The sequence below is a fragment of the Labeo rohita genome, chromosome 6 (genome assembly GCF_022985175.1).
Source record: "Labeo rohita strain BAU-BD-2019 chromosome 6, IGBB_LRoh.1.0, whole genome shotgun sequence".
NCBI lineage: Eukaryota > Metazoa > Chordata > Actinopteri > Cypriniformes > Cyprinidae > Labeo > Labeo rohita.
The window spans coordinates 34872268-34885165 of record NC_066874.1 but is presented as its reverse complement, the minus strand read 5'-3'; the positions used below and the strand labels follow the sequence as shown (position 1 = coordinate 34885165).

At 37.2% G+C, this 12898-nt stretch overlaps 1 protein-coding gene across 1 annotated transcript in view; it reads left to right on the top strand.

Moving 5' to 3' along the window:
* The first annotated feature begins 4580 nt into the window (after positions 1–4580).
* The window catches only part of gli1 (GLI family zinc finger 1), a 48429-nt gene continuing 40111 nt past the window's right edge, over positions 4581–12898 (top strand). Inside the window, exon 1 of the mRNA XM_051113355.1 lies at positions 4581–4968. Coding sequence (XP_050969312.1) covers positions 4943–4968 — 26 coding nt within the window. The 5' untranslated portion in view covers positions 4581–4942. The remainder of the gene's footprint in view (positions 4969–12898) is intronic.

Genomic DNA, 12898 nt, shown 5'->3' with positions numbered 1-12898 from the left:
TTTTATGCGGCACGGTGTGTGTTATGCCGGTAGCAGGGTCGGACCCAGAGCCAATGGGAGGGAAACATGTGCACAGGACCATCTGCAATGGAAAAACAAATCCTGTAAAGACTGGATGGATTTCGTTGAGTGAGAGAAAACTGCCCAGATGTCGAAGGCCTGAGTAACAGATGTAGTTTTGCACTCTCTACCTAACACAGAGAAACACACACACACACACTCAATTATATCACATATCTTTGCTTTAAAAAAATTAGTTTTCACCACAAAACTATTGATGTGAACTGCAAAAGTGATTAAAAATGCTGAAAAAAATGAAAAGGAAAAAAAAAGGAAAAATGAAAAGGCTATTCACTTAGCACTTTTGCATGCATACTTAAAACATACACTCGAATTTATGCAAGCGTGCATGCATACATACTTAAATATCCATCTTTCCTTTTCCAGTGTCATTTATCTCAGCATGAAGCATGAATTACTCAATATTTTCACTGGCGTGGCTGCTGCTTTGGAAAGTGATGGGCAAAGCTTCTGCTTTTCACTCACGTTCTGTGAATAGATCGGCGGCGTTCGCCTTTAGCTCGGCTGAACGTGTGCCATCACGCTAATCCAGAAAGAGTTGTAAAGCCCTCAATGAGCTTGAGGAGGTTTATGTGAATGGACACCTGCAACTTTTATTTGTGAACTGAGAGAGATTCTCACACAGGTGGTCGATATTTACCTTTACCTGATTTAGACTGGACCAATTTAACCAGCGGACAGGTGCATTCTGGGGAAAGCCTCTTAGGACACCTCTTTTAGATACGTCCAAGCAGCACAGACTGAAATGGCAGGGAAGAATAAACCACGTGCACTCACGCACAAATGAGGGAATTAGTAAATTTGCAATTAACAGAATGAAACACAAATGACAATTTCACCATCTGACAACTCGATAGTAGAAAATAGCTTATTCATAGAACTTTACCAGCCCATCTGACTGAACAAAATGAGAATGACTCTGAGTGTGTGTGTGTGTGTGTGTGTGTACTTGTTTTTGCTACATTATGGGGACCAAATGTCCCCATAAGGATAGTAAAACCTGACATTTTTGACATTGTGGGGACCGGCCTGCGGTCATTGCAGTCACCACAATGTTAAAAAATGATTAAAAATAGTAAATGATGTTTATCTGAAAGTGTAACGATGCAGACATGTTTTCTGTGAGGGCTAGGTTTAGGGTTAGGGTTGGGTTAGGGGATAGACAATATTGTTTGGTCAGTATAAAATCTATAGAAGTCTATGGAAAGTCCCCACAATTCACAAAAACAAACGTGTGTGTGTGTGTGTGAGTGAGAGAGAGAGAAAGAGAGAGAGAGAGCAAGTGATAGAGCTTAACCTGGCTGTCTGGAAGTGCCTGTGCATATGGTGACAGCATCTGTGTGAGTCTAAATCAGCAAACACCAATCACACAACATCAACTCTCATTCACAATGTTCACTCAACACAGACAATACTGTCTCTCAATGATATATTCAAGTTGTGTTCACATTAAAAGAATTAAATAAATAAAAACAAATACAAATAATAAATGCATTAAAAAATAACAAAAATTAAATTATAAATTAAATAATACAATTAAGTATTCATTAAATTAATTGCACTTAAAATGTCAAATAAAATGAATGATTTAAAGAAAATAATAAATACATTAACTAAAATTGAAATTAATTAACTTAATTTAGAATAATTTAATTAAATTGTACTTAAAACTTAATTAAGGCACAACACTGCATATATTGAAAGTAATATGCAAATTCTAATTTGATCCTTACTGTCAGCCAACTCCTCTACATCAGTTCAGAATCTGCAGAAGCTGCTGTAGACCTTCCAAGAGTGACACATTATAGTCATCAAAGATGACATATCAAACACTGAATCTGTGGAGACTTTCTGCACAAATGACACTTTGCACATACAGAGTGCACAGAGTGACTTAAGTCAACAAATACTTGATGTGGATGGATTTTCCATTCAGGTGAAACCATGTATTTTTATATTTTATCACTCGAAGCCAATCATTAAATTAAAACCTCAAACCTTCATGCTGCCATTATTTGTTCGTAACCACTCACTTCACAATGAAGCACCTGATCGGATCTCACCTGAGTCGTAAATGTCACGTGACTGATCGCTCCGGCGTTACAGGAAATATCCCGATAACGCTGATGGCGCCACGATAACGCGAGCACTCCGAAAATGTTCCGATTGATCGGCCGATAATCACTTTTTATAAAACAATCAACGATTTGTCAGCTTTGATGACGACCAAAACAAACGTAATTCAGCGTTCAAGAACGGCGAATGTATACGATGTTCGCACCAGGTCTAGGTCTCCGTCGACCGTGAGTAAAATAATAAAAACAAAGTTGCATTATGAAATTTAAACTCTTTCTCCACGCATGCGCTGTTCTCCCTCTCGCCAATAAAATGACGAAGCAAGGAATACAATTACAGTTAAACGCTACACAATTTAGATATTGTATTCAAATGGATAAATAGAATGTAAATAATGCAATGCAATAAATAACAGTAATAATAACCTAGTGAAATAATAACGGAATAGTTAAAATATAGTTTATTTGCATAAATTATATTAATGCAAAATATAATTCTTAAAATGTATACAGATATAATTATTTTTTTCTTTCGACTGGTTTTATAAGGAAACATGCTATCCAGTATATTCTTGACTGTCTTCGTGATATTTACTGACAATCTTTAGGTCATTATGCCGGATTCTCGGGCACTTGTAGGTCAATTGTGGTGACCACCTTTACTATCCTGAGGAAAGTTCTACAGATTGCCAGCATGTTGGTAAGGTCTTGTGTGGAGATCTTAAGATCTTGGCAAAATGCCGATGGCCTCGTCGCTCAAGGTCAGCGCTTTGTTAGTGGATTACAGCGCAAAACACCTGTAACCGGACACACTGCTTTCAGACCTTATCAACCCGCAACAAACCCTCCAGTGCTTCAGGATTCAGTGTGGACTGTGTGCGGAAACCCACCGGACAGAAACGGGATAGACCTGAATTAGAGTTTACTTGATTGGGAAGGTGATATTTATAGCAGGACCATATTATATGACTGATTTTAGTTTCACGCTGAGTTTTTAGCGTTATGAACACGAATTTTCTCGACCTGTTATAATGTTGTCAGCACGCCCCCTTGCGAGTTTTTAGGAACCATGTGGCCATGAAGCAACACTTGTTTCAGTGTAAAATGTTTACCAGAACATAATTAAAGAAAGAGAGATGAACGTGGAACAAACGTTAGATTCTAGTGCTCCATAACAACTGACCGTTTGTAATTCAAATGATGTCAAAGCTATGCTTGTTTTTTGCCTGTAGGTAACATTCACCTAAATATTATTACGTTACTTAAAGAGTTTTTAAAAGTTTTTATTCCTGTAATTCGCTGTGAAGTTATTGTTTTACCTCAGAATGGTTTGTCCTGTCAGGCTCCGTTTTCGCGCGCTTCTCCGCTCAGTTTAACGGTTTTTTCGCAAGTGAAATTTGTCGGTTGAAATGATAAATATTTTCTTGCAGTTTGAGAAATGTTTAACACATTATATTGCGTTAAAGACACAGATTTGCCATTTAAGTTCGTTTGTAAGCTTTATTTTCTGTTTATTTTTATTTTTTTAAGTAGTGAAACGTTGTTGAATGTTCCACAATTGTCATGTGACCTGCCTGTATTTTTCCACTACTAGGCTACAAGGTAACGTTATGATTATGTTTCCAAAACGTTTCGTTGATAAGATTATATTTAATGTTTAGATGTGGTTTATAGAACGTTGAAAAAACATAACTTTGCGATTAATTTTTTTTTAATGTTACATTATTTGTCACATACACTGTTAACTATATACAGAATACAACTTTAAGTAAAATGTACACCTGGTCAGCTACTCAGTGTATTGAAAAAATAAATATTGGATAAGGATAAAATAAAGTTAAATAAAATAATTCTAATGACTACAAATTTTCTTATCCAGTACATGGAGTTTTTATTCATTGCATCGGATAGATACAAAGCCATGTATTATTTACATAAGTCTAATTAACTCTAATGACTTTTATTCCACATCCCTCTTTATCTCCCCAATCTTCACCCCTTCAAACCCAGACCCATTCCCGTGGCTGTTTGCGCTCCGCTCCGGATTTTGCGGTGCGCCGCGTGTCTGTCCAGACGGGCTTCAACTTTGAGTAAAACAGTAGTTTACTAAAAAAAAAGTTTAATCCTGTGGTCTAGAGAAATTAGACTAAAGAAAAAGGGAAAAAAACACCACTTCTATTTTTTGTTCTTATAAGACTAAATAACTGTACATGTTATTTTTAATATGTATTATTATTATTATTATTTTTATTTTTGTTATCATTGGAGTTACTGATGCTGCAGGAATGACGCTGTCCGGCAGGGCTTTCTCTTTTTTTCCCTCAAGAAAAACAAAAAGTGAACTTCCTGTTTCGGGGTGGTCCACGGAGTCTGAGAGAGGGAGGGAGAGAGAGCAAGAGAGAGAGAGAGAGAGGGAGGGGGAGGTCTCGCATTCTCGCGCTGCCGCTGCAACTTTGGGCTCACGGGACCGGCGGCACCGAATATGGAATCTCTGTTCCAAAACCCAACTTTAGAGAAAACTTCAGTGGAGTTTGTGCCGATGTGAGCCCGAAGCGGAGAATATTATTCACAAGAGGAGAGTTTAGCGCTCCTATCTGCATCTGCATCTGTGTGTGCGTGTGTGTGTGTGTGTGTGTGTGTGTGTGTGTGAGGAGAAAGAGGGGCTTTATTGGAAATTCTCGAACCCCCATCGGGACGCTCTCGGCTTTCAGCTTTCAGCTCCGCTCGCACAAGTTTTCCAGGGAAAAGTGGAGTTTGCTGGGATCAGCGCGGGGCCACACAGACTGATGAAGGCAGAATCGAGTCTTCAAAGGTAACGCGCTATTCCTTCTTGTTACACAGATGTGTGCAACTCGTGTGAAATGTATCAAATGTGATGCGAACTTTTACAGATGTGATGTTACTTTGTATCATGTCAGTGTAAGTGTGAATAGGATCTTCTTCGGTGCTGTCTGGAGTGTTAATCAAGTGGAATGTTTGCGCATTGATTAACAATCCAAACATGTGTGTCTATTACACACTCACGCTGAGGGGCTCTTGAGTAAATGATGAACACAGGAGTATTTACTAAAGCAACTAAAGCTTATTAAACAGGAGGACATTTAAAGAGCAAACTGCGCAAATGTCAGTCTCTTTTCAGCACGGCTTTATTCTGAGTTTTAATATCTGTATGATTTATTGGGGTTGTCCTGGATTGAATTTTGCACATTATTTCTGCTTGTGAAGCGTGTATGATGGTGGTCTCTCGGAGCTTTTACTGTAGTATCCCGGTGGTCTCGCAGTCGTATCTCAGACTCAGACATTGCAACTAACTAAGCAGGCGAGGTGTGGTATACAGTGTTTATTTGCATGCTCATATGTTTCATTTGGTTCTCTTCTGAATGTATTTTGTCGTTTGATGTGAGAGTTCAGTGTGGAGGTCAGTCTGTTCTACAGGCCGCATCTCAACAGCTGTTTCTTGTAACGGGAAATACTTGAAGTGCCGAATATCTTTTCCAAATGTGTCTATCTAACCTGAAGCCCCACCACAACACTGGCTACGTGTCTTTTGACGGGGACGTCTTCATATACACAAAATGTTGTATGTAATTATACTGAATTATTTTTTTAAGCCCATAGGCTACATAATTTTTCTCTTGTGCATGTATACTGTATGTTTATGTTTGATTATTTAGGTTTTAATATAAAGAATTTTCTAAGTAAGAGCATTCTTTATATAAAAAAGCGATATAATCCCTAGTAAACTTTATATAATCCTCAAAGAATTTTTGCACTTTCATTAATAGGACTTTAACCATCCTGGACAGGGGGATTACATATTTTGTTGTGAGGCATTTGATTGTGGTCATGGGTTCTTAAACACAAACTACATATTATGTTAGATCAAGGGAGAAAGAGAGACTGTGAAAGTTTAGAATGGGGAAAAAACAAACATCTAATATAATCTTCACAAATCTGTGTAATTGCCGTGTGAAAATCTCAGATGAGTCACTGTAATAGATCAGTAATGAGGGGATGATGTCATAATGCCATAAAGCCCTACTTCTCATTGAATTTTGTGCTTAACATTAATGTAAAGAGGGTTACGTAAAGTAGTTTTCATTAAAGAAAAGGCTGCAACAAATTAAAAGAAGTTACTGGTCCATTATGTGATTAGGAAAAGCTTTTTAAAAAGTATTTTTCTGACCACGTTTTGACCTCTGGAGGCTTCTGTCAATTGTCAGGCTTGCTAATATGTCAACAGTTCAGTTATGTTGTCAGCTATTAGTCATGACTACAGCTGTCAAGCTTTTAGGTGCAATACAGTTACTCTTTTTGGTTGGGTTTGTAGTCAGTGAAGAGTGGTCACGAATCCACTCCAGGTTGATGTGGTATCTGGTCTGGAGGTGAGAAAGACTCTGTAGGGTGTCTTCCTCTTCCCCCCGAGCTCATTAGTGTTTGATGGACCTGCGTTAGTGCCAAAAGGCTTCCGTTAGCATACTCGCACTCACACAGATCTGGCCTGAAACCTCCCTCTGAGTCGGGCTTTCAGACAGCTTGAGATGTAACGCACGGAAGTGCTAAAGAGGCGATGCATGTGTGTCACCTTTTGCTAACTTGTGGGCGGAGATCCAGAGATTGAACTTGTCAAATGACGGTTTAGTAGTAATGCTGCTGTAATATCCTGAAACTGAGAGCGATTCACACTTCTGCATGAGAGACGTCTTGAGTTTTAAGGGTGTTTTGGAGCAAAAACAGTTTTATGATTAATCTGGAAAAAAAACTGAAATTGCGAAATGACTTAGTGTGGTTTTTGTGGTCTGATTAAATAAATATATGTGGAGTGTGTTTCATAGTGTGTTCGTTTGCACACGAGCAGCTCATGATTCAGTGTTTTCAGTGTCTTGGAGCGACTTGGTTTGCATCTGCTCAGAGTTAGAGTCACTTATAATGTGCATTTGAATATGCAATATGGACTAACCATCTTCCTAAACTTGTAATGAGAAGTGCAAGTACAGCAAACAAATAATCAAATCAAATTTTTAATCATTTGATACATTTTTATCAGAAAAATCCATTAACAGTTTTATCCAAAATCTCACAGCCCTATGTATAGAAGATTAATTGTGACCTTTTGTACCACAATTCAGACTTTTTCAGTATTGTGCAATATAAACTCTGAATTGTGACTTTTTTTTCTCGCAATTCGAGTTACAATTTTGACTGTGTGTGTGTGTGTGTATATATATATTATCTTACGATTATTATATTTTTCTCAAAATTCTGAGTTTACATCTCACAATTCTGACTTTTCTTTTTAAAATCCTTTCATATTTCAGAATTCTACATTTATGTCTCACAATTCTGGGTTTATATTTTGCAGTTCTATTTTATATCTCAATTCTGAGTTTATAATTCTACGTTTATATCTCATAATTCTGAGTTTATATCTCTCAGTTCTAAGTTTAGGCTAGATCACAATTCTTCATTTATATCTCGTAATTTTACATTTATGTCTTGTAATTCTAAATTTATATCTCGTAATTCTATGTTTATATCTCATAATTCTGAGCTTATGTTGTAGTTCTGAGTTATATCATAATTCTGAGTTTATTTCTCACAATTCTGAGTTATGTATCATAATTCTAAGTTTATATATCAGAGTTCTGAGTTTGTATCTCATAATTCTGAGTATATATATATATCACAGTTCTGAGTTTATTGCAATTCTGAGTTATACCTTGCAGTTCTGAGTTTATATCTTACAGATCGGAGTTATATCTCTTAATTCTGAGGGGTTTTTTTTCTCTTAACTACTAGAAAAAGTCAGAAATGCAAGATATAAACTCAGAATAGTGAGGGGGGAAAGGCTTGTGTAATTAAGTAGTCACATTACATTTTTACGTTTTTTAATTCTGTGACGGAACCAGGCTTCCGCACCTACGAGCAACTATAGTGTGCATTTTTTTTTCTTTTTTTCTGTTTAGTCTAAATAGATGTGTGTGTATTTGTGGGTGGGATGTTCCTTGCTGTGTTTTACTGTGTGAATCCAAGTGTGTGAGAGACAGCGTTCACGAAAGCTCGCCAAGGCAGGATCCAGGCAGGCAGGCGGCAACAAGTGGTGTGTTTTTCCGCCAGATTCCTTTTTGGGGCTGCGCAGCAAGACTTGTGTCACGTGACACTTTCCTTTGCCTCCCCCTCTCGCCCTCTCTGCGGCGTGGAGACCACCCTCACGGGGATCGTAGACCCCAATAACACCCTTTCACACTCCGTGAACCTGAAACAATCAACTTTTAATAGCAGCTGTCCATCCAGTCAGCGGCCCGAGCGGCACAGAGCCGGAGCTCAGAGAGCGAAGCGGGGAAGGAAGGAGTCAGAGAGGGTAAAACCCGCTAAATACCCTGTTCCCTCTTTTATGCCCCTCGGGCTTTTCCTCCATCCTCTTTTCTGTCCCTCTTTCATTCATGAAGGACAAGAGAGACAGAATAAAGCTCAGGACTGATGCTGCGCGTCTTCTCAAGTCTTACAGTGCATGAGTCTGCTGGATTGGCCCTTCTTTCTTTCTTTCTTGTCTTTCTGTTTTTCTTGCTTTCTCTCTTTTTTGCCTTCATTCTTGCTTGCTTTTTTGCATTCTTTCTGTCCTTTTTGCTTTCTTTTTCTTGCTTTTTGCCTTCTTTTTACTTGCTTGTTTTTTTATTTCTGTCTTACTTGCGTCTTTTTGCCTTCTTTTTTGCTTTGTCTTTCTTACAAACCTGCATAATTTTCTTTTTGCACTAGAACATGAAAGTAGATGTTTATCTTACTGTTTTTTCCCCAGTGCCTGTAAAAGAAACCTAAAAACAAAGAGCAGCATGAACATTTTGCCAAACATCTCCTTTTGTGTTTGACAGCAGAAATGCACTCATACGGGTTTGAAATAACATGAGGGTGATGACGGAATCATCTTTGTAAAATAAATAAAATTTTTGCATGAATTTTTCCTTCACGTATATTCAAGTCACTGAATGACCATTTCAGGAGAAGTCTAAGCGTTTCTTCAGTGGTCATTCTCGCTTTGCGCTGACATTAAATGCGGGATCATCTGTCATCAGATTCGGGTGGAAAAATGTTGCAACGTCATGTTTGAACAGAACATAAGCAAATGTATAAATGTTTAAATAACGAAGCGCTGGCACAGACCACTAAACCACCATTGTTTTCTCTCACCACACCTCTGTCTCTCTGCATCGGTTTTCTCTCTCTGATTTAGATCTGAATAAAGTGGTCAATAACTCTTTCACTGGTTTTTGGACGTTTTGCATTGGTGAAAAACGAGAGCTCAGAAAGGAACCGCTTTGATTGCAGTGTAGCTTTCAAATTAGAGGCTGGATTATGTTACGAAAGGGTCGGACAATTGAGCTTTACAAGCAGCCATTGTCCATAATGAAGACTATCCGTGTATTATAATCATGAGTGTTTCAGATAGTGCCATGTTCACATCATTGATCTACATATCTGGTGGCAAGAAGATGCTCTGCAAATGAACCATACTGTCGATACAGGACAGGAATTGTTTGAGATTTAGACAGTGAGACCTGTTTATCAACTTTTTTCTCCTGATTCTACCTTTCACTTCAATCTTTGTTCACTTCATGCCATCTTGACGTCTAGTCTCCGAATAAATGAATCACTTTAAACCAGCTCAGCAAGTTTCAATAGTCCAATTCATCTCCAGGTAGAGTTTGGTGTCTGAAAAAAATGAAAGATCACTAATTAGTTTTTTTTTTTTAGCAAATGGAGACTTTCTGCCAGTGATTCTTGCTCCTCAGATGTTTCTTCTAAGAAAATGACACCATTAATCTCACATGTGTCTCTTTTGGAGTTTCAGAAGAGATCACAACAATGTCTCAAACTCAAACACAACTCATAGATCTCATTGTGAACTCATCAAATGATCTGAACTACTTTCTACATTCATTGTTATTAATGAACTCAATATGCTTACTGTATGACAACTAATAACTCATTTGGGACTCCAATAGCTCTCCATTAGTTTACACTGAAAAAAAAAAAATGTGTAGAAATGATTTTCACTCAGAAATTGGTAGTAAATGCTAAATAACCCTTGTGCTGTAAATCCCAAAGCTGACCAACCTTTTAAAATTCCTTGTAAATCCCTTTTGCTATATTATCACCAAGTCTTGGATCCAAGAAAACTTGATGATAACTTGTTTTCTTTCAGTTTGCGCTCTGATTGATCGTAGGCTTTATTGATCTGAGCTTATGCACCATTTTATGGGTGAGGAAATCATTATTTGTGGTTAATTTTGGCAATTTTCATTCAAACGGTGAAGTGTATAAAGTCAGATTAACCAATCGGTTAAAAAAAATTAAAAGAAAAAAGTTGACGAAAAGATTGAATCCAGTATTTGGTGATAATATAGCATGATGAAAGCTATTTTTAAAGCTATTTGTGAGCAAAGTTAGTAGGTTTTAATACAACGCAATAACATTAACTAGCAAAAAGAAAATCCTCTTTGGGTTAAAATGCATTATGCGTGAAATTTTGAAGTAGAAAAATGTATTGCATGAGATTTATTCCAACAGTCTTTGTTTTATTTGTAACTTGTGTCTATCTTTACAGTAAAGGAGAAACATTTGTGTTACTACAGAGATATCTAGTGCTTATTCTTCCCTACTGGTTTGTGTAGAAACGGTATTGAAGGTTTGGGGTCTCTCTCTATCTGTACATGTTTTCCCAATGTCATCGTGCGTGAGTGTGCCTTGCACGAGTGTGTGTTTGTGTGTGAGATGACTCACTGGTGTCCGGAGCTGCGAGGGGGCGTGTTTATTATTCACTCGGTTGTCATGGAGACGCTAGAGTTTTGAACTCACATCATTGTAATTACGCGTCTTTGATGTGTTTCTTGCGCTTTGGATTTTTGGCATTTGACAAATTAGATGCAACCCAGAAGAATCATCAAAAGAACGTTAAATTAATTACTCCGAGTATTTGGTTCCAGTAAGTTTTAGCAGCAGCAGCAGCAGCAGCGCAGATAATAATCCAGACCCTGGCAGACAAACATGCGCACGCACACACATGCACAAACACGCATATGTTCACCTTTACGCACAGGTTTACCTGCGCACGCTTTTATGTGTTTGTCAGAGCGCGCTCATTGCATAAGGTTGCCGTCACCTCACACGCATGCCGAGCGCATTACTTCCGCCGTTACGTACACGTATGCGCACACATGTTCCCTTCACTCAAAGGCAAACCCAATTAAGTCTTTACAAAAATAATATTGTTGGCCGGAGCTGAGAGGAGTTGAGTTTTATTAGCACTGGAGAGAATAATGCGCAGCGAGAGAGACTAAGAGAGAGAGAGAGAGAGAGAGCTGCAGATTGTTTGAAATGCGCTGTGAGTCAGGCTCTCAGATTTATGCCCATGGGCTGCTGCGGCTTCTTGGGTGGGCTGCACAGACGCAGTCGACCAATCAGAGACGCACAAAGTCAGTGCTGCTTTCCTGCTGTTGCACACTGCTGCCCAGACGCTCGCTTTCTTTCTTTCTTTCTTTCTTTCTTTCTTTCTCTCTTTTTCTTTATCTTTTCTTTCATTCTTCACTTTTTTCAGAACTCTTCTAACTAGAAGTAGTTCACCAAAAATAAAAAATGCATAACTTACCCACCATCTCACGTTTTTCAAACTCATACCAGAAGTTTTGTGCAGTTTTTTGTTTGTTTGTTTATTTGTTTTTAAAGATGTTTGGATATTTCAATTCTTGAAAACAACACAAACATATTCATTCATTGAGATTATTATTATTATTTGTATTTAATTTAATTTAATTATTATTGTTGTTGTTTTTGCAGTGTGGAGATCATCAGAGTTATTATAGTTAACTGAAACCATAAAAAAAGTTAATTGCTTGAAATAAAATAGCTGAAATAAAATCTAAAACTGTACTTATTTTAGCTAGTTGCCAGGACAAGACATGGATTTCTCACTGCAAAAAATGCGTTTCTTACTTAGATTTTTTTTTTGTCTTGTTTCCTGCCAAGATATCTAAAAATTCCTAAATCAAGAAAGATTTTCTAGATGAGTAAATATTATTGTCTTGTTTTCAGGGAAAAACAAGTCAAAATTAAGTGAGTTTTTGCTTAGAACAAGCAAAATAATCTTATTTTAAACAAAAAACAAGATTGTTTTGCTTACCCCATTGGCAGAGTATTTTGCTTGTTTCACTTAATTTGTTTGTTACTCACTTAATTTTGACTTGTTTCTGGACACCAAGACAATAATTATTACTTGTCAAGAAATCCTTCTTGATTTCAGAATTTTTAGATATCTGGGCTGGAACCAAGACAAAAAACTCTAAGTAAGAAAAGCAGTTTTTGCCGTTTTATTTTAACTTGATGTAATAAAATAACTAACACTAAAATCAAAGTATAACATTTATATAAACTATTTAGATACACTGTAAAAAAAAAAAAAAAAAACTATTTGTTGAGTAGTTAAAAATAATTTGTTACCCTGCTGCCTTAAAATTTTAAGTTCAGTCAACTCAAAAAAAGACAACTTAGATATTTGAGTTTATTCAACTTACAATTTTAAGGCAGCCCGGTAACAAACACAGCTCTTAAGTTTAACGAACCAGTTTTTTCGTTTAGTCAACTTAAATATCTAAGTTGTCACTTAGTACAACTTAACATTTCAAGTTGACTAAACTTATCTGAGTTGACTGAACTTAAAATTTTAAGGCAGCAGGGTAATTTATTTTAAG